General features: G+C 36.7%; 2 protein-coding genes across 2 annotated transcripts; both read right to left on the bottom strand.

Annotated features, from left to right (window-relative positions):
* Positions 1 to 365: 365 nt before the first annotated feature.
* On the bottom strand, positions 366 to 7,908 carry LOC109097017. Its single transcript, XM_042720167.1, has 5 exons — positions 7,188 to 7,908; positions 5,715 to 5,882; positions 4,349 to 4,473; positions 1,317 to 4,224; positions 366 to 1,219 (listed from the first exon to the last, which is right to left on the bottom strand). Exons 1-5 carry the CDS (start codon positions 7,647 to 7,649, stop codon positions 803 to 805), a joined length of 4,080 nt encoding a protein of 1,359 aa, XP_042576101.1. The 5' UTR covers positions 7,650 to 7,908; the 3' UTR covers positions 366 to 802.
* Positions 7,909 to 8,844: 936 nt separating this feature from the next.
* Positions 8,845 to 19,000, bottom strand: LOC109063300 (GRB2-related adapter protein-like). Its single transcript, XM_042720166.1, has 5 exons — positions 18,716 to 19,000; positions 18,542 to 18,639; positions 17,007 to 17,126; positions 9,943 to 10,102; positions 8,845 to 9,521 (listed from the first exon to the last, which is right to left on the bottom strand). Exons 1-5 carry the CDS (start codon positions 18,791 to 18,793, stop codon positions 9,330 to 9,332), a joined length of 648 nt encoding a protein of 215 aa, XP_042576100.1. The 5' UTR covers positions 18,794 to 19,000; the 3' UTR covers positions 8,845 to 9,329.
* Positions 19,001 to 20,756: the final 1,756 nt, after the last annotated feature.

Here is a 20,756-nt window from a genome sequence, read left to right as displayed (position 1 = left end):
AGTTTGTGCAACTGGCCCTAGAACACCATCAGAAATAGGTAATAATAATAATTCATTGCATTTATAGTATGCAACTGGAATTCTGCCATCTATACAACTGGGGACTCAGTACTGGACACAAGTGTTTTTTAACTTGACCTGCAAATGATATGTGATTAATCCTGGAATCACATTATGACATCATGACAAATATAATTGGCTGATGACACCACAAGATCGCACACAGTCCCAAGCCACTTAAAAATAACTTTAAAAGAAGGTGTGGTATGAGATAAAGTTAAATTCTGTTCGAAGCTGCTCCGACAAGTAGCAAAAATGGTCAAACATCTTTATATAATAAAAAAAGTGAAATCAAGTGAACTCTGTCCTGGAAGGTCTATTTTAATAATTCAATAAATGAAATTTTACAAGCTGTGTTACGCAAATGGTGAACTGTGATGATTTAATAAGACCAATATTTGATCATTTACATCAAGCTGAATAGAAAAATAAATGATTTACATACTAATAGCTTTAAGAACAATCATAAAGCTTTATCTAAAAGTCTGTGTCTGAAATTTACATAACACATTCATCAGTTATTAAAAAGTTATTTGTATTGGGAAAATATTATATTAATCCTGTATTAACTTTCTGCTGGCTAAATAGAATAAATAAAGCAGTTTTATGTGAGATCAACTCACATGGTTCAATAAACGTTCATACAAATACTAAAAAAAACCCAGTGGTCTTTTAGCATTTTGTTTTCTATTGCACATCATTACATTCATGAAACTAGTATGCAACAATTTGATGCCTTATTCTACTTGTTTGGTGGAGATCCTTTAGTCGCCTGCTTCTTTATTTGTGCTGGACAGGAAATTCCAGGAGAAGAGCAACTATACTTTGTTAAGGATGCAGAACGTTTCCTGGAAACATTTGGCTGGTCTGACTGCCTGATCTTAGGTGCAGTCAGCTGGACCTGCGGCAGTTTTGAGGGAGAGGTGGGACAGTTTGGTGCAGGGACTGTGCAAGGGGGTCTTTGTGTTGACCTAACTGAAGCAACTCCTCCAAGGGACAATTTTTCTGGAGATGGAGATGATGCAATGCTAGGCTTATTCTGTCCCAATTGTTTTCCAGATGGGTGTCTATGCATGCCAGCTTTAGGATTGCTGATGGGTAACTTAATTAACCCTCCTCTTGCTTGAACAGGAATTCTGGATGATGCTTGATGTGGTTGCTAGGATGAAAAACAGAACATTAGTTAATGATATTTTTCTTAATCCAGTTTTCAAAACTAGTTTTGTATTCTTGGTAGTACAGTAAGAAACTCTTACCTTCCTAACCAGACACTCCAGCTTGGGTTTGGCCTCTGGCAGGTTCTTGTTCATCTGATTTGTACAAAAATGTTCCCCTTCTTGTTTCTCATCAATCAGAGCTGTCGGGTGACGTGTTTGCTTTCTTTGCCTACTGTAAACATCATGACCAAGCTTATTCTCTTTAGATTTTCTATCATTTATAGTCTTTGGTTCTATAGGCTCAGTTTTGCTCATTTTTGTTTCTTTTCTCAGTGCAGCTCTTGGTCCTGTGGGTTCAGAATTGTTCAGCTCTGTCTTCTGGGAGTCTGAATCCTCTAATATCAGCAGCTCAATGGTTTCAAACTGTTCTGGTACTTTCTCTTGAAGATTGTGCTCCTCAGATTTCCTCTTTAACATGGCTGGACTGACCTCATCATCCAGCCGTTTTAAATGCTTATTCACATGCTCTTCGGATTTTAGGTTGAGTGGATGATTTGATTCAGAATCTAAATCAGCCAATGGGTTCTGCAGTTCCTCACTCTTGGGGAACTCTATGGACTTTGTTTCCTTGGTCTTCTCAGGAATTACAGGAGTTACATCTGCTTTATCTTGCAGTATTGAGCTCCTAAATTCATTGTCTGTTGCCAACTGTGGGGTAGCATTGACTTCTGAAGGTTTGAGCATTAAATCTGGACTTTCCCCAGACTGAGAGTCATGTAGTGGTGGTTTAGTAGTAGTCTCAGCTAACTGGACAGACTGTCCCTTACATATCAAATCTAGACTTACCTCAGGTTGTAAGTCCGGCAATGGTGGTTTTGCAGTTTTCTCAGCTAACTTTAAAGATTGTCCCTCACACTTGATATTTTGACTTACTTGAGACTCTAAGTCCTGCGGTTGTGGATTTGAATCTTTCTCAGCTAACAGTACGGACTTTTCCTCACATAATAAATCCAGATCTTCATCAAGTTGTCTGTCCTGTAGTGGCTCTTTTTCAACTTTCTCAGCTAACTCTACAGACTCTTTCTTTGACTGTATCTCTAAAACACTCAGAGATTCACTTATCTCATGTTCTTGAGAACCACTTTCTACCACTGGCTCTGACGTAACTATAGTCTCTTGTACTTGTCTGTGAACTTTCTCATCCAGTCGAGACTTGAAAACTGCCAGGTCAGCTGCCTTATCTAGTGTTTGTTGAAATTCGGGCTGCTCCTGTCCAAAATGCATTTTTGGTTTATCATTTTCTTTTGTGTTCTGGCTGCTCAGCTCAGATAGTTTCTCAATTTCCGGGACAGGTTTCAGTATTTGTAGTTGTTCATTCAAGCTTAGTGTCTCAAGTGAGCTTGGTTTCACTTTATGATCAATACCATCAATCACTGTACCACTGCACTCAAAGTATTCCTCTGAAGTTGAAGATAATCTGAAGCGACCATTAGGAATCTGTGAGAAACAGCAGGTTTCACTGTCTAGTAGTTTACTATCATCAAACATGGTACCTTCGTCTCTTTTTTGGGCAAAGGTGGTTTTGGAAGTTGCAGTTGTTGTTTTGAAGTCTGCAGATAAGTAACTGAAAACAATACTGCAAGATGTTTTTAAAAGTTTCGGAATAAACAAGGTTTGTTTATTATCCAAATCTGTACTGTCTTGAGCTTGGGATGAATTTGAACAAGGAACTTCCTGCTCTCTGTCACTGTTTTGGATTGAATTGTGCAAAGATTCTGGTGTATTTTCAGGCACAAAGACATCTCCTACAGTCCTAAAGTCATCCACAGGGCTAAAACACTCATAGTATTCATCAGATGATGAAGAGATGCTGGAGCCAAAGTTAGACGTCTGTGTACCTTTCCAGCCATTTTGGTTTGTGTCTGGATTTGTATCGCTGTGGTCTTGAGTGGCAACATCATTTATGACTTGGTCATCTTGGCTTTGCTTAACAGGATTGTCTATGAGGGCAAATGAGTCATGATGACTTTTGTTGGACTTTGCTGATGATTTCATGTCAAGATCCTCTGAGCTTTGGGCAGGACATTTCGGAGGTTGTAGAGTATCCAGAGCTTGCTTTGTATCTGTATCGTCTTGAGCGAACGATGAAATTGTATTGGGAATGTCTTTTTCTGTATTAATGCTTTTGCTCTGCAAAGATATAGAGTCCAGCTCTTTTCCCATCACACATAGCTCCTCTTTATTTACTTTCTTACAGGCAAGCACATGCACTCTTTCTGGCTTCTCCAAAGGCGAGATAAGATTCTCACTCCGGCTGCTCCTTTGAAGCTGATTTTGATCAAAATTCTTCTGCACTTCACCTGATGTTTGTTTCTGAGCAGGAGCTTCAGGATAAGAGAGAGTTTGGGATATGGGTCCAGGACAAGCTCTCAGAGATAAAGACTCCTTTGCCTTATGAAAAGGATCCTTGAATCGGATGGCTTGAGACACTTCAAAGAGTTCTGAACGCATTAGGTGAGCTTGCAATGGCTTGTTGGAGTCTCTTATGTTAATGAAACCAATGACATCACTCGGCGGGTCAGGATCGGGCCAGGTCGGCACATAATTGATCATGTTCGCCTTTTCCAGGTTGAGCAGTCCTGGGTGAACCGGTGGCACCACTGGTGTCTCTTTCATTTGTTTGATGACTTCCATCTGATTCTTGGAAGTGCTGTTCTTGGCACTTGTCTGGTTAGATGCAGGTCCGTTGGTAGTAAAAGTGTAGTTGGAGACAAGACTGTATTTTGGGTTAATGAGCTTGAATGCTGTGGTGGCTGAGGGGAGTAGAGTGGGTACCACTTTAGGGAGGAACTCAGGTTCAGGCTCACTGCTCAGATTAATCTTGCTCAGACACACTCCATTAGAAATCACGTACATGTCCTGAAACAGTGAGTCAAATGTGTCGACTGCTTGGCCAGTGAGAACCGTGATGAGGTTTCTGTCCAGTCTAGAGGCAGACCATGTGAAACTGAAAGTAAAGAAAACATTTTTATTTGTAAAGACTACCTTAATTAATGTATTTATTGATGTATGTACTAGAACCATAAATTAGGTTATGTCTAATCTTGATAAACTGGGCTGCCCAGACTTACCTATATGATCCTGATACTGCTTTGTCTCCGTCAATAAACATGAACTTCTGGCTTTGGCTTCCACACACTCTCTTTGAGAATCGACTGAAAAATTCTGCCCCTCTGATGCTGCGCACTCTCAAATTCTGATTGAAAGAAGTTCAGCATGATTGGTTGATGTGTGTATGGAAAAAAAACATTCAAAACAAATTCTCTCTCAATGCTTTTTATTTTTAAGACATTGATTCTGACACTGTTTATGCCAGTGAGCCTGACCAAAAGCGGGTGACTTGATTACATCAAAAAGTCTATTAGTATATGATCACATAAGAAAGTAAACACATCATATGTCACATATGTAATGTTTTAACAAATAAGTCATAAGGGTCAATTTTTTGAATCATCTGAAAGCTGAATAAATTATCTTTCTATTGATGAATTGTTAGGATTGGACAATATTTGGCCGAGATACAACTATTTGAAAATCTGGAATCTGAGGGTGCAAAAAAATCTAAATATTGAGAAAATGGCCTTTAAAGTTGTCCAAATGAAGTTCTTAGCAATGCATATTACTAATCAAAAATGAAGTTATTTAGATATATTTATGGTAGGAAATTCACAAAATATCTTAATTTAACAATAAAATAAAAAAAAATCATAATAACCATAAACAAAAAAAAAAAAATGATCATTTTGACCCATACAATGTAGTGTTGGCTATTGCTACAAATATACCTGTGCTACTTATGACTGGTTTTGTGCTCCAGGGTCACAAATGTGCATTGATGGTAATCTGCTATTACACTGAGCATGTTGTGGTAATCGGTATTCATCACTATTCACACATCAGTACTGTATTTTATTTTTGTGAGTGAACAGAACTGTTTACTATCCACCAAGTTTTTGTGGTGCCTTTAGGTCATAGACAGAAGTTATTATCTCTATTCAGGTCAAGTGATTTACATGAAAACATCTAAAACAGAACATCTAAAGAGATTATAATAAATGATAAATAATAAATAAAAAAAAAAAAAAAACTTTTGTATATAAACACTAAATACATATAATTTCTTTCTAACCTTACTATCACTGATACATTTAAAGATTCTATGTCATTTCAAAAATGTGTTGCAAAACTACCTATCATCAGCAAAAATCTGTTTCTGTCTCTAAACACGAGTGTCAAGAGTCACAAGTGCTCACAGTTGCCTCAGGCTGTTTGGAAAATTAGACTTTCTGATTCGGAGAACTTAACGTTCCAAAAGTTGCTCCTGCTCATTAAACTGTATGCTTTTAATAATCTGATGTTTCTTTTCTGCTAAGAACTCATTAATAAATCATCTTAAATTGCAACTCAAATGTGTTTTAAGTATTAAGTGTGACATGCCTTGAGGTGTCCAGTGTGCATGCCTGCTTTCTCACACATTCTCAGGAAGTGCTTCACTCCGGTGGTCTCCAACATAATGTACACAGAAACTTTCCGTTTGTAGCTTGCATCCAGGAGATCTTTGAAGATGTCAATGTCTGTGAACAAGTCCATGACAATTGCAATAACCTGCAAAGGGACGGTTATTAATGAAAACACAAGAACTTGGTACAAACAACACTGTGTGATATCTGTCAAAACATACTGATAATGATAATGCATGTAAATAAAACTCTGCACACACACAAAAAAAACTAATTCCAAGTAACTAGAACAACAGATCTGGAAAAGTGCATGGGACACTGTGAGGACTATTCAAAAATACTCTTCATTTACAAATTTTATTATCATCATAATAATTTGCATGAATCAAACAATTCATGGAATTTGAAAGTGTAATTTGCTTTATTGCACCACTATTCAAGCTGTATGAAGTATGTGTAAACCTGATGATCATGTTCTCCAGCATGATTTTAAAGAAAAAAAAATCCAAAAAGGATTTTGAGCCTTAGAGGAAGGAAGATCTATTCACATGGTCATTTCCCATGACATTTAATTTACATTTTTCAAGATCTGAAAACTTTTCAGTTTATTTCAATTATATGTATAATCTCTAGATTATATATAGGGCCTATATGAATTGTTTTACCATTTTACTTTCTAATTCTTAAAGTCCAAAGTGCCAGCAGTGCCCATCCCTACACTCTCAGGAAAAAAGGTACAAAAGCTGTCACTGGGGTGGTACCTTTTCAAAAAGTACTAACATGTACCTTTAAGGTATAAATATGTGTCTTTAAGTACAAAGATGTACCTTTTGAAAGGGTACTGCCCCACAGTGACAACTTGTTTGTACTTTTTTTCTGAGTGTACAGCTCAGAGCTCTGACTGTTTTTTGAGCTTGAGAACACGTGTAGATCTCGACACTGGACTTTGGTAAGTGTCTTATTCCCTGGAGATGAGTCACAACAAAAATAATAAAATCATAATAACATATCACATTCACAGTGTTGGAGAGTAACTACTTACATGTAACAGGGTTACGTAATTTAATTACAAAATAGATGTAACTGTAGATCGTTACAGTTACTGAGAAAAAAAGGTGTAATTAAATTACAGTCACTTATGAAAATGTTAATGATTACAAAGGGGGTTACATCTGAATATTTCTTGTATTAATACTTACACTTCTAACTCTATATTTAACTTCAGAACGATCTCAGTAAAAGTAAAAAGAGGTGCTAAAGTATGATTTTGTGGTGGCTGTAATTTTGAAAGTCTGACAGTACTCATTGTTACTTAAGGTAATCAAATGTAATCAGTTACATTATTTAATAAAGTAGGCTAACTGAAATAGTTACACTACTTATTAGTTTTTAAAAAGGGTAACTTGTAATCTGTAACCTATTACACTTCCGAAGTAACCTCATCCCCTACCTTTTGTGCTTGGGAGATCATTTTTCTAACGACCTCTTTAATATGTGACTGCCCCTCATAAGGGGGCTGAGTGTACACTTGAGCTCGAGTGACTCCGCGGTAGGACGCCCGGTCCGGCCAGCCGATGTCCAGCAGAGGGATGGAGCGGTCCGAGCGGTCAGGCCAGTACTGAAGGGACATCTCCTCCCCATCGCTGTCCCCCAGCAGCAGCTCGGCGCTATGATCAGGGGAACCCGGGCTATACACCTCCACGGTGCTGAGGATCCTCTCAAGTTCAAGGTCCGAGAGAAAGCAGCTGATGTTGTTTGTTTTGATGTAGTCCTCATAAGCGTCCCGTCCCTCGTGTATGAGTGTCTCCAGCGCCAGTCTCTGCTGCTCGCTGTAGAAGAACTCCGGCTTGGACTCGTTAGTGCGCAAGTTGATGTGATTGTCATCGAGACACTGAACCTGTGACAGTGCCATTACTTGAACGCGGCGGTATTTTTAACAGCATTAAAAAAATATTTGCGTATAACTGACAAGTTAGGTCACTTTAATTTAAAAAGTCACAAGCGTACAGTGTAAGATCCGGTTCACTCGCTTCTGCTCATCAGTTGATCCTGTCAAGAGTGTGTTCACGCACAGATGCAAGAGCAGGTAAGCGAGCACACCTTAGTCACGTGACTCACTGTCAACCAATGGTAAGAGCAACTCATCAGTTGTCTACTAGTCGCCATTTAGTAGTGGGACAGAAATGAAGGAGGACAGAAGGACAGAAATGAGAGGATATGTCTCCCCCCACTGTTTTCCCCAAAGATAAAGTCAAGATACATTTTTATTGTAACTATGGACTACGTTGACAAGAGTAGAAGTTTTCACCATGAAGCTTACACTGATTAATTATTTTTTTTTTAGCATTAAGGAAAAAAATAAAATAAATAGGGAGCATGTGTTATTTAAAAAAAAAATATATAGCAAATTATATTTTCAGAATGACAATATGTTTTTCTCAAACAAAAAAAAAATCTGGGGGTACAACTGTAGTTACTATGTTTTGATCAGCAAATCCTTTGTTTTTCCCATCAAATGTATTCTAACTAGTTGGTTAAAAAAAAAATATTTGAACTTTATATCTAAAAATGACCTCAGCTAGTTAGCAAGAATTTTGTTTTCTTTTGGCTAAAAATGTCCTGGAAAGTCTGTGTTTCATGAAAACCTCCAGTTTTGAAAACATTAACGAAGTAGATATGAAACAGCTATTAAAAAATACTTATCAAGAAAATAATTAGTGTTTTTGGTATGTGTTAATTACAGCTAGCCTACATGGCAAATTGGACAACATTGTAGTCCATATGTAGCAGCTAACTTACATTTTTAAAAGGACAACCAAAAAATAGTTTTCACAACTGAGGTTTGACTGTGTGTAATTTATGCTGTAAAAAATATTAACGTAACCTCAGATTTTACTCATAAATAAATAAGCAATATTCTAAAATCTGGATAAAACACATGGATGAAAAAGTTTTTGGATTCAGTTTTACTTTGCACCACATCAGAATGTCAGATAATGGAGGTATGAAATATTCTGGAATGAGCTTGATCATTTTATATCAACTAGTCATTTGCTGGCTTGACCCAACCATATTACTCCCTAATTGAAGATGACATGTACACACTATTGTTTTAATATTCATATATTTTCAGTCATCATGATGGTAACATTTACATCAACAAAAGAAAATAAGACAACAAGAGTTATGAACAATATATACACAGAAAAAAAGTGCAATAAATATAGCAATTGATTAAAGACGTTTTTGAGTTAATATTCAAATTTGTAAGCAAAGTGCAGTGAAGAGATTGTATTAATACAATTCAAAATCTCCTTTTGCATTTTAATGCACCAGAGTATGCTCAGAGACTTTTTATTTATTCAGTCATTTTTTTAATGGTGCTTGATAGTTTAGGGCGTTTGTCCTAAAAAGCTGACAGGTGTCGTCTTAGTGTCAACAGCATGGTTATGCTTTAGTAACTGTGGCTGAATAAGTTTGTTACTGTCTGTTTGCAGAGTCATTTTCAAACTTACTCAGCTTGATCATTCCAGTTGTATTAAACCAATAAAAGATGCTAACAATCGAATACTGATATGTACACACAGTGTTGTTATTGTCCTTCAGTGTGATAGGTGGGCTGGACGTACTCAGGTGGGAAAAACCCCACACGGCCTCGGCAGCGACCTTTCCAGCGCTGAGAATCGGAGCAGTCCAGCAGGTCTATGACATCACCCTGCAGGAAGTGCAGCTGGGAGTTGTGCTCTGGTTTGAAGTCAAACAGGGCTTGTGCGTGATGGGGCCTCTGATGGGAAACAATAACAGACAAAGGTCATTATTGTTTTGCCTGCCTTTACCACATTTTCCACATTTAGGTCCATTTTGACATAGTATTTTACGTGCCTCATCATTCCGATCACACCTGAGATATTTTTTGTAGTTTCATAACTGATTAGTTTGTTTTTCCTGATGTGGATTACATGTCATTTGGAAAATTGGCAACCAGGTAATTTATATGGAAAGTATACTTGAAAAGCCTGACAAGGTTTCTGAACATGGTTTACTCAAAGTAAGCATTTCTGACACCCCTGAGTACAAGAATCGTAACAAGAATCTTTTTGCTGTTTGGTGAAATAAAAATTCAGCAGTCATTTAAAAAGCATTTAAGTATGAAATTTTAATTGCTGTTGTCAAAAAGTACAGCTATATTTGTAAGTGTTAATTACCTTTAATGTATCCCTCAGAAACACAGTCCTTTCCTTTGCTATGCTGTTGGTCTTGTAGAAGTCCACAAGCTGATTTAAGGAAGGGAAGATCTCCTCCCAAACAAAGTAATAGCCATCTCTGTCCTTTAACACCTTGAAATGCTGTACATGATCCCCATAACTGTTCAGAGGAGACAGAAATTCAGAACACACACAGCACTACAGAATATCAGAGCATTTACAGAATAAGCCCTCTAGGATTTCATAAAGTGACCCCAAAAAGCAGGACACTTAAGTCACTCTTAAAGGTGCAGTGTGCCACTAGTGGCTCCAAACAGAACTGCAATAATGACTGTTTTCAAATAGGTTTTCCAAACCAGTGCTATTTTAGTATTATATTTTGAATATATTAATATATTAATATTTTGAATTAGCTTTTACTTTTACATTTTCAGTTTTCATTTTATTTTTAGTTTAAGGTTTAGTTATTTTGTTATGTGTTTATATATAAAGGGGCAGCTGTGGCCTAATGGTTAGAGAACTGGACTTGTAACCAGAAGGTCGCAGGTTTGAGTCTTGGTGCTGGCAGGAGTTGTTGGTGGTGGGGAGTGAATGAACAGTGCTCTCTACCACCCACAATACCCATGGCTGAAGTGCCGTTGAGCAAGGCACTGAACCCCCAGTTGCTCCCTGGGCACTGGATATAGCTGCCCACTGCTCCGGGTGTGTGTTCACGGTGTGTTCACTTCTCACTGCTGTGTGTGTGCACTTTGATGGGTTAAATGCAGAGCACCAATTTCGAGTATGGGTTACAATACTTGACAAATGTCACAACTTTCACTTTTATATATATATATATAGCTTTATTTTTGTTCACTTTCAGTAATTTTAGAGCTTAACTTAAACTTATTGTAGTTAGTTGCCAATAGAATATTAAATCAGTTTTTTTTTCAGCTTTATTTCAATGATTGAAAACGTTTTAGTTAACAATAACAACACTGTTCCAATCATCATTCCTCGATCTGCCATGCTTGTGTCTAGATTGTAGATAAAAACTATGTATGTCAGCAGAACAAAGATTCTGCTATGATTAGTTGATTTCAGTTCTGTTTTGGGCCACAAAACAAAATTCTTTGGTTTAAAAGTGTGCATGTGTGCGCGCTTGTTGTTGTCAGAATTGACAATTTGTTTGATATTTTCGAGCGGGGAAAAACATGCACACTTTTAAACCAAAACACTTTAAAGAAAGAATTTGCTGTTTTTTAAACAGTCGTGACTGGTCCAAAACAGTAATGTTCAAAACCTCCTCTATGAGTTGTCTTATTTTTACATTTTAGGATCTGTAAACAGCTATACTCAATGCTGGCCAAACATTTAGTCAGCATGTCTTCTAAATAAAGTTTTGATGTTTCTTTGGTTGCGTTAGCGTAGAAAGCTCCTAGACATCTTTAAGAGATTCTGCAAAAAATTCTCTTCAAAGCCGTGATAACATTTAAATAATTCAGTGTTTGAAACCGCAAACTTTCTTTCAACTGTATGACGAAGGCATGTCTAAAGATGAATTGCGCATTATGAATATTAATAAGATATCTTGATATTTCAGAGTAAAGTAGATCAAAGGTACGGGCGTGAGTCATCCCATTATTTTTTATGCATTCACAACGATACCCATCTCTCTGCTTTCTGCAGCGCGGCAATGATAAAATCCATTTGTCACTCAGTTTACCTAAAAACCAAGTGCCAAGACTTGCTCATTTTAAGAAGTGAAAAGTGTAATGTTTGAGCACTTGCATTTCAATAAACCTAAAAGCTTGTGACTGTCAATGTGAAATACTGTACTTCCTCCAAAGCTTCCTGAAAGTCAGTAGGTGCTTCAGTGCCGGCGCTGTGGTGGGGCATTCGAGGGCCGTGCCCCCCCTAGCGGTCATTGATGCCCCTCCTACAGGCCATGGCGTGGCCCAAAAAAAAATCCCTTTTAGTTATTATTTTAATATTAAATGTTCAAACTGTAACTTAAATTAAATAAAATAAAAAGAATGGGGAAAATGCATAATTTTTTGTTGTTCATGGCACGTTACTAGGCTTCGTCATGGTGAATGCTTATTGGTCGCCGAGTAAACTTGTTACATTTGATTTGCAGCGCGCGCGCAAAATCCATTTCAAGTTGAAGAACAGTTTGTCCGTCTATATTATAGACAGTTGTTAGCAGCTAATTTAAAAAAAGCAGGTGAATTGTTGATGAATGTTTGTGGGTTCTAACTGCATTTGTGTTTTATACTTGGGCTGTCTGTAAAGATATACGGGCTTATGTCATTTCTGCTTGGTGCGTGCATAAACTGCTGCGAGGAGTGGTAACCCAGGTTAAAAACAAGTATTAGCATAAAGTAATAGCAGAATATACATTTATTTTTGTCCTTTATTTATTTTGTTTAGAAAATGAGTCCTTTAGAGTATTTAAAGTCCTTGAAACCCTAAGAAAAAAAAACGGTGTTTAAAGAAATTATTTTATTTGTTGAAGCACACTTTGTATTTTCTGTATTTTATTTTTTCCATTTCCTGTATTTTATTTATCTTTTATCTATTTCTCAAGTTCTACAAAAAATTTGCATTCTACGCAAATCAAAAACTAAAAAATCAGTTAAACCTTATACCTTGTGTGAGTGGCTCATTATTGTTCTGACATCCTTATTCTCTGCAGGCGAATTTTAGTCTTCTGATTTAATTGGTCCATACGCAGACATTTGTATGATGATGTCCAACTCGTTTTATGAAGAAAAAAAAAGCCTTAAGTTTTCAGAAACATCTATACGAAAAAACTTTGTCTGATGGGGACTTTTTTTGCCGGTTTTTCAAAGCTTCAAACTGATTCAGTGTTTTTTTTTTTTTTTTTTTTTTTTTTTTTTTTTTTTTGTCGTCGTAATTTGTTAATTATTTAAGTATAAAAATATATAGCTATTCATTGAAGGCCTATTTTATGTTTTTTTATTTAGCCTATATTATATTTATATTATTATTTTCTGTCCTGTTCTGTTGTTTAGGCTATCTGTTCTGGGCCGGGTTTCCCGATATCGACGTAGCCTAGCCTGTCTTAGCTCTTAAAAGCCCTCTCTACATGCAAGGTTATGAACGTTAGCCGCAATTCCTCGCGCGTTTCCCAAAAATGTACATTTTCCCAAAAATGTAGGCTACTGAACTCGTAGAACGCGAGAATAGGTTACATTTTGCTGACGTGCTGAACTAGGCTATACTAACCTTATATGGAATCGTATTCTGAACGTTTAACCTAACAATCGTCATCTTTTGTGTATTAGGAATCAAGACAGGTAAAAAAAAAAAAAAAAAAAAAAAAATATATATATAGTAACATTCTATATAGATAGATCATTGGAGCCTAACATTCTAGGGTAGAATGTCATTCTATTTAGATCATTGGAGCCGTATCCGGTCCGCAAACAGCAAATTTCAGCGCTGTCTTCTGTTCCTCTTTTAGATAAAAACCTATATAGATTCTATATAGATCTTTCAGATTTAAGTCTGGATTTCCATGCTACCATGATGTTGCGCAATGCGTCAAAAAAATATTTATCAAACGACAGTGCCCCCCCGCCGATGATCCAATGCCCCCACAGTATATAAAAACATACAACAAATAATACTTGCTTCATCCTTCAGTGCTATTTATGAGCTGATTAAACTAGTCACAAGCACAATTGAGTCACAAGTCCAGCCAGATTAGGCTGTTTTAACAGAAATAAAGTCGAGCATGATATGCTGGTGATGAGGTTTAGGGCATGGGTGAGGACAGAAGCTGTAATTAAATATAGATGTGAATGATTTGGTGGTTCGTCAGCAAAACCTGTCATTTCTCTCAGCCGCCAGTGCCATTAACAACTGACCTACATTCAGTGCTTAAACCTTCAAAGCTGTTGTGGTTTGTAGCAAGGCAGGTATATCTTGCAGCTTGTGTTGAGTTAGCAGCAAATAGCTTTGGTATGTTGCATTGTCTAAAGCTTACCGCTGTTATAAAGCTGTTTCTTTTGAATTACTGTGATTGACAGTTTAATCATTTTATCTAGTGAACAGCCCAGTGGTAGCTTTAGCTCCCCAATGCAGGATTACCTGCTTGCTGGCATTCTCGCCTTTCATTAAAGTTCATTGATAGGCAGATGCTAATGATCCTTTGTCATCATTAGCAACATAATGAAACCACTCGGTGAGGAAAAAATAAATAAATACACAGGTTATTCTGGATGGTTACCAAGGTGTTACTAGGTGGTTGCTTACACTAGCAAGTCAGTAAGTAGTTTTAACTTGCTAAGTGGTTGCTACCCAGGTAAAAAAGTCCAATCACTTAGAAATAAATTAGCACTCTGAAACTTTTCAACAAGACCCACTTTTATGTATAACAAATAGTGAAGAACAAGTTAACCTTAGAGTGAAGGGTTTAATACTTAGGATTAGGAATGTTTGCTTTTGCAATTGTGAACTAATGTATATACAGAATAATTTAATATGCATAGAAGAATGTCATTGCAGTGGTCATGCCATTCAAGCTAAACTTGGTTATGTTGGCAAGTCAGTCAGTGTCCCACTTTAAGACGGAGCAGATGATATGTCACAGCTGAGTTATCTTCTTCACCAATCTTCATTCAGCCAAGTAGAGTGCCTGGCACAGAGCCAGATGAGATAGACAGCTCCTCCTTTGTACACACTCAGAAAAAAGGTACAAAGCTGTCACCCCTGGGGGGGCCTGAGGTCTAAAATCTGAAAGGTACATTTCTGTACTTTATTAACCCCTAAATAGTACACATTATTTGTACTTTAAAAGTTCACATTAGTTAGTACCTTTTAAAATGGTATGGCCCCAGTGACAAACTGTAAAGCTGATATCATACAAACATTGAAAACAACGTTTATAAAAGATTTGTTTTTAAGTTGCATTTGCATGCATTTAATGTGTATTTAATGTACACTAAAAATGCTGGGTTGTTTCAACCCAAATTTGGGTCAAATATAGACAAACCCAACTGTTGTTTTTTTTTTATTATTTTTTTAACTCAACAGTTGGGTTTGTCCATATTTGACACATACTTTGGTTGAAACAATTCAGCATTTTTTTAAACGAGTGGTTTCCTGCACAAAAAAAACTTCCACTAAAAATACACTACTATTCAAAAGTATAAAGGTGGTAACATTTAATGTTTTCAAAATTAGTCTTTTATGCTCACTATAAGGCTACATTTATTTGATCAAAAATACATAATATTGTAATATTGTGAAATATTTTTACAGTTCAAAATAACGTTTCTATTTTAATATATTTTAAAATGTTATTTCGCCACCTTGTAATCATTAAATTTTATCTGACCTTTTTTCAAAATTGAGTTATTCACATATTGTTATTCTTTGACAACTTATTTACATTAAACTATGAATCTCAATAAATCAACACACATGAAGCTCAATATCTCAAAAAACAAAAGGCTTCTATCTACAGAAGTCTATGGAACACAAAAACTTTGAAAACTGCTCAGAATGCAGATAAAACCTTATAATTCCAAGGCAGTGATTTATTTCTGTGATGGCAAAATGGAATTTTTAGCATCTATTACTCCAGTTGTCAGTCTCTTGATACATGATACTTCAGAAATCATTTGAATATAAATTTTGTAGCATTATAAGTATATTTACTGTCACTTTAGAGCAATTTAATGCATCCTTACCCAATATAAGTATTAATTTCTCAACAACAAAAAAAGAACAACAACAAATCACCCAAACTTTGTGTATAATTTCTAGTTTCTAGTTATGAAAGATATTACAGAATGATTTGTTTATATGTTAATATACATTTTTCCAGGATTTTAAGAATTTACTATAAAAATACTATAAAAACTGCTTTCTGAATTTATATTGAAATCAATGAAGGCTCCATGTTTGAGTTGCCAACCAGACGTAGATAACACTCAACATAAATTGTCTTTTAAACAAGTCTTGCACAAAAAAAAAAAAAAAAAAACCCTTACTCAGGGTATGACATATGTCTGGCCATGGCAGCTTCCTCTTTTTGGGTTTCAGCATATTCATTAAAATGCTCTAATTTAGAGCATTTTAATGAATATGCTGAAACCCAAAAAGAGGAAGCTGTCATGGGCAGACATATGTCATATGTCATATCTGAAAGGATGTCTTCTTTAATATGGTAGCTTAAGGACTCAAAGAAAAACGGGAACATAAGTACAGAGGAAAATAAAATAATCAGAGCATCTGCGTTACCTTAGAGTCTCTTCCCATTAACCCAGTTCAAATCTGGATGGCATTGTACATTAATGACCAAAGTCATCAAAGATTTACTAAATCAGAGGCATTCACGTTGCTTATTTTTCACTATAAGCTTGATTTGACATTTCCCAGCTTTTATGATCATTAAACTAAAATGCCAGAGTTATATGAGTGATATCATCCATCACACCTGTGTCAGTCTGATTAGTAATCTGTATCCACAGACAGCACTCTCTCAAGGAATGCATGCAGAGCTGTGTCACACATTAGCCCCGGATCTGCAGACCAGCTGCCAATTCCACTCTTCCTAGTGTGCTGTGCAGTCATTTAATCACACAATAACCCAAGCCGATGCTTCCACACCTGAGGCCATCCCTCACTCAAGACCGGAGCGCTGATTATCCCAGCCAGCTCGTTCCCGGGATCCCAGACAGGCTTGTGCTCTACCATCCAAACCCAACTCAGCCATCAAGAAGTGGATGGTAACGAGCCAGTCAGAATAATTATGTGATTCCAGTGCCAGCGCACTTGATGAATTTTAAATGAAATCTCTGCTCCGACGTAATAGCTTTCTGATGCTCTCATTTTCAGACAACTTCATGGTACATTTTCTTAAGCAGCAGAGGATATTGGCGTCCTTTGCAAAGTAGGTCAGATGGATTTTGATGGACCCTGCAGTTTTTCCTCATTATTCAATTTCTAGTTATGCTTTTAAGAGGCATGCAGCAAACAACAAATTACAATGACCCCAACAAAGGGGTTCAAAGCAGACTATAGGTTAGGAAGGCTGGGATGTGTCTTACCTCACTGACATGGAGAATTCTCCAGGTGCACTCTCACTCTCTCTTACTAAGAAGCTTCCACACTCCCGCTGGCGCAGTCGAGTCTCGGCCATATGTCTGGAGATACGGCCCGCAAACCATCTGTGGGTGAGATAGAGGGGCACAGCAGCGCTGTTAGACATGCGATAAACAGCTAGAAAGGTTGCTGTAACTTAAACAACACTGTGTAAATGTTTTTATACACTTTATTACTATGTGGAAAACTACTGGCAAACTAGAGGAAATTTCTGTTTAACAAAGGTTGCTCTTTCATGGTCGCCGTGATTTTGCCAAGACATGTTCCTGGATCAACATCTTTTGATGATCCTGGATCAACATTATTATCCAAAGATATAGACTTAACCCAATCCCTACCCCTAAACCTAACCCTACCCATAATTCATTCCTAAAATCAGTGGGAAATGATAGGTGAATAACAAGGGTGTAGAAGCACTTAACCCGATTTTAAGTCTAAAACACATATTTCCTGAAAAGTTATACCTCAATTCTGATTGGCTGATTGGAATGTTGTTCCAGGATCAACAAGGATGTTGATCCAGGAACATGTTGTACTTGGTGCAATCACGTGAAATCTTTCATAGCTCAGTGGTGTTTCTGCTAAAAATTTTTAGTAACAAATAAGTTCTAAATAATTATGTTTTTTTAATGATTTTGAAAGAAGTCTCTTATGCTCACCAAGGCTGCATTTATTGGTTACAAAATAAGCCTAAATAAGCCTCTTTTTTTACTATTTTTTATAACACTTTATACAATACACATTGTGTCAAAGCAGCTTTACAGTGTCAAACAGGATAACAGTCTGCCAGTAATGCAAGAGGCCAATAACAAAGAGTGATGTCATCATCCTGTTCAGCTCACTTCTAATAGTGTCTGTGCAATCAGTCAATCGCCACCAACTAAGCAAGTCAAAGGCAACAGTGACAAGGAACCAAAACTCCATCGGTGACAGAAATGGATATAAAAAAAACCTTGGAAGAAATCAGGCTCAGTTCAGCTGTAATCAAGTATTCCTGATGTTTAGTTATTCTTAAAAACAGTTTTTGCTTCTTAATATTTTTGAGAAAATCAGACTGTCTAAAGGATAGAAATTTCAAAAGAACAGAACGTATTTGAAATATAAATCCTTTGTAACATTATAAATGTATTTAATGTCACTTTTGACCAATTTAATGCTTCCTTGCTGAATAAAAATATTAATATCTTAATCAATCAATCAATCTTACTCCAAAGTTTTGAATGGTTGTGTATCCTGGCTTCCACAAAAAATAAGTCGATTTTAAAATTCTAAGATCATTTTTTTTATACTTCTTTTATACAGTATACTGCGTATACTGACACCACATAGCTATAAATATCTCAGTGAGACCATTCTCACATACTCTCTTTTTCCTGCACCCATTCCAATCTAGTGTGAATCAAGACTATACACAAAGTCAATACCAATACAAGTAAAACCAATACTTTCCAATGTTTACAGATAATAAAACTGTACTTACGTGTGCGGCCTTACGTTGATATAATTTTTAGGTACATAGCCCTTCCTGTTCACCAACTCTGCTGTGTACCAGTTAGGATCATCTTCCATATTAGTGATCTAGTGCAAGAAAAGACCATAAGCAAATCATATCATCCAGCAAGCAATGCATAAACCAACACAAAACTGCTCTTACCTTGAGTACATCTCCCTTCTGAAAGCTGAGCTCGTCACTTTCCGTGGCACAAAAGTTGTAAAGGGCTACTGCTTCCATCCTGAGCTGGAGGTGAAAGCCAGATCCCAGAAGATCAATGTGGGTAGACGTCCCACCACAGCAACAGAATACAGAAGAGAGGAAAGGATAAGCCCAGAGAGCATCCACACTGAAACAGCTCACTGTCAAACAGCGCACCGAGATAAATGAACCGAGAGAACAAGGATGAGAATGTGTGTGGGTCTAACAGAGAGAGAGAGAAGCATGTGGGAGGGAGGCAGGGGTGGCAGTTCCTGTCTCAGCGTGCTCTAACAGAAGGAAATACAGCTATGTGAGTAACAGGAAAGTTGAAAAAATGATGGGAGGACAATGAAAAGAATGGCCTCTTACGTATTACAAGTAAAGAATAACACTCATGTGTTTGCTTGACTGCTGTTTTATGAGCAGATCTGTCACTAAGCAAGTGTTAGGTTAGACTTATTCTCAGATATTACTAAGATTTCTTTGTCGGGAAATAGCTGGAGATTAATCAAATCAGCTGAGGAGTTCATCTGAAAGAATTCATGATTCAAAGAACATATGTGTTTCGAGATGAGCAAACGTCCCCAGAGCCGTGTGACTCACTGAACACCTCACAATGAATGTTTCTACTCTCTACTGGTGCTGCTGTTTAGCCCTGAAATCCCCATTTTTGGCTAGATATTTCACAAGAAGTGGTCTTTTCTTTTGATATTCCTCAGTGAAAAGAATTTATTTTTGCACATTTATGTTTTTAAAATGAAACCTCTAGCTTTCATATGTTAACTATATCTTCAATATCATATCAATGAACATATTTACATTTAGTAATAAAGTAGATATCAAGCTATCAACCAGCAGAAGCTTTCACAAAGTGAATTACTATTAATTGAGCAATCTGAGGTTGGGAACACACATCCTCTCTCACATCTAAATTATCATTCAAACTGATTTTTATTGACTTAACAATTTGTTTTAAATATGCATCTGATTGTATTTCACATGTTCTAGGGTTGAGTAGTCGCAGAATGGGAATACCCATTCTTGCTCTCATTTTAGAGCTTTAAAATACACTATTTTACTGTAAGATGTCACACTCGAGACATGATCAAATTCAAAGAGTCTGTCTTGGCAGTGCCTATGCAAGAGGACCGTAATGGGACTCATTACGCACACAGACAGTCATTATTGCTGTTTGAGCTGATGTTATGAACACTCCCCAAAGCGGAGATGGGCTGTTTACAAATTCCCTTTCAGAACATTTGAAGTTTAGCCATAAAGAAATTCATGAATGATTACTTAAATGTGATAAACCTACTGTATGGGTACAGGCATAAACATCTAGTTAGGATGTCAACAGCACTCAACACAATATTTTCCATGACTTAAACTGTTACTTCAACTTGGAAACATTTTGCACCACAAAAGACTACCTGTGTGAATGTGACTTGCACTCAGATGTAGGACTGCACATGAGAAACTGCTGGTGGTGTGAAGCTGCTGACAGAAAGTCAAGATCCTTATGTAAAAACAAACATTTCATTGTAGGAAGCCCATTGTGGCATTAATTTCACCACTTAGAGGAAACTATATATGCGTTGCTTATATAATGTAATTACGTTTTATATATATATATGTATACAGTGGTGTGAAAAATTGTTGGCACCCTTCCTGATTTCTTATTTTTTTGCATGTTTGCCACACTTTAATGTTTCAGATCATCAAACAAATTTAAATATTAGTAAAAGATACCACAAGTGAACACAACATGCAGTTTTTTAAATTAAGGTTTTTAATTTAAGGGAAAACTAAATCTAAAACTACATGGCCCTGTGTGAAGAAGTGTTTGCCCCCTAAACCTAATAACTGGTTACAATAACTTGCACTGAGTCTGTTACAGCGCTGTGGAGGAATTTTGGTCCACTCATCTATGCAGAATTGTTGTAATTCACCCACATTGGAGGGTTTTCGAGCAGGAACCGCCTTTTTAAGATCATGCCACAGC

The sequence above is a fragment of the Cyprinus carpio genome, chromosome B3 (genome assembly GCF_018340385.1).
Source record: "Cyprinus carpio isolate SPL01 chromosome B3, ASM1834038v1, whole genome shotgun sequence".
NCBI classification, from domain to species: domain Eukaryota; kingdom Metazoa; phylum Chordata; class Actinopteri; order Cypriniformes; family Cyprinidae; genus Cyprinus; species Cyprinus carpio.
The sequence above is the reverse complement of the archived record's forward strand: the minus strand, read 5'-3'. Positions and strand labels throughout refer to the sequence as shown.

Excerpts from the sequence above, each read along its gene's own strand:
- LOC109097017 (XM_042720167.1), bottom strand. The coding sequence starts at position 7,649 with ATGGCACTGTCACAGGTTCAGTGTCTCGATGACAATCACATCAACTTG. Across the intron at positions 5,883-7,187 it reads TGATCTCCCAAGCACAAAAG|GTTATTGCAATTGTCATGGA; the intron begins GTAGGGGATGAG and ends GTCCCTTTGCAG. Across the intron at positions 4,474-5,714 it reads TGCACACTGGACACCTCAAG|AATTTGAGAGTGCGCAGCAT; the intron begins GCATGTCACACT and ends TCTTTCAATCAG.
- LOC109063300 (XM_042720166.1), bottom strand. The coding sequence starts at position 18,793 with ATGGAAGCAGTAGCCCTTTACAACTTTTGTGCCACGGAAAGTGACGAG. Across the intron at positions 18,640-18,715 it reads AGAAGGGAGATGTACTCAAG|ATCACTAATATGGAAGATGA; the intron begins GTAAGAGCAGTT and ends TTCTTGCACTAG. Across the intron at positions 9,522-9,942 it reads TTCTGAGGGATACATTAAAG|AGGCCCCATCACGCACAAGC; the intron begins GTAATTAACACT and ends GTTTCCCATCAG.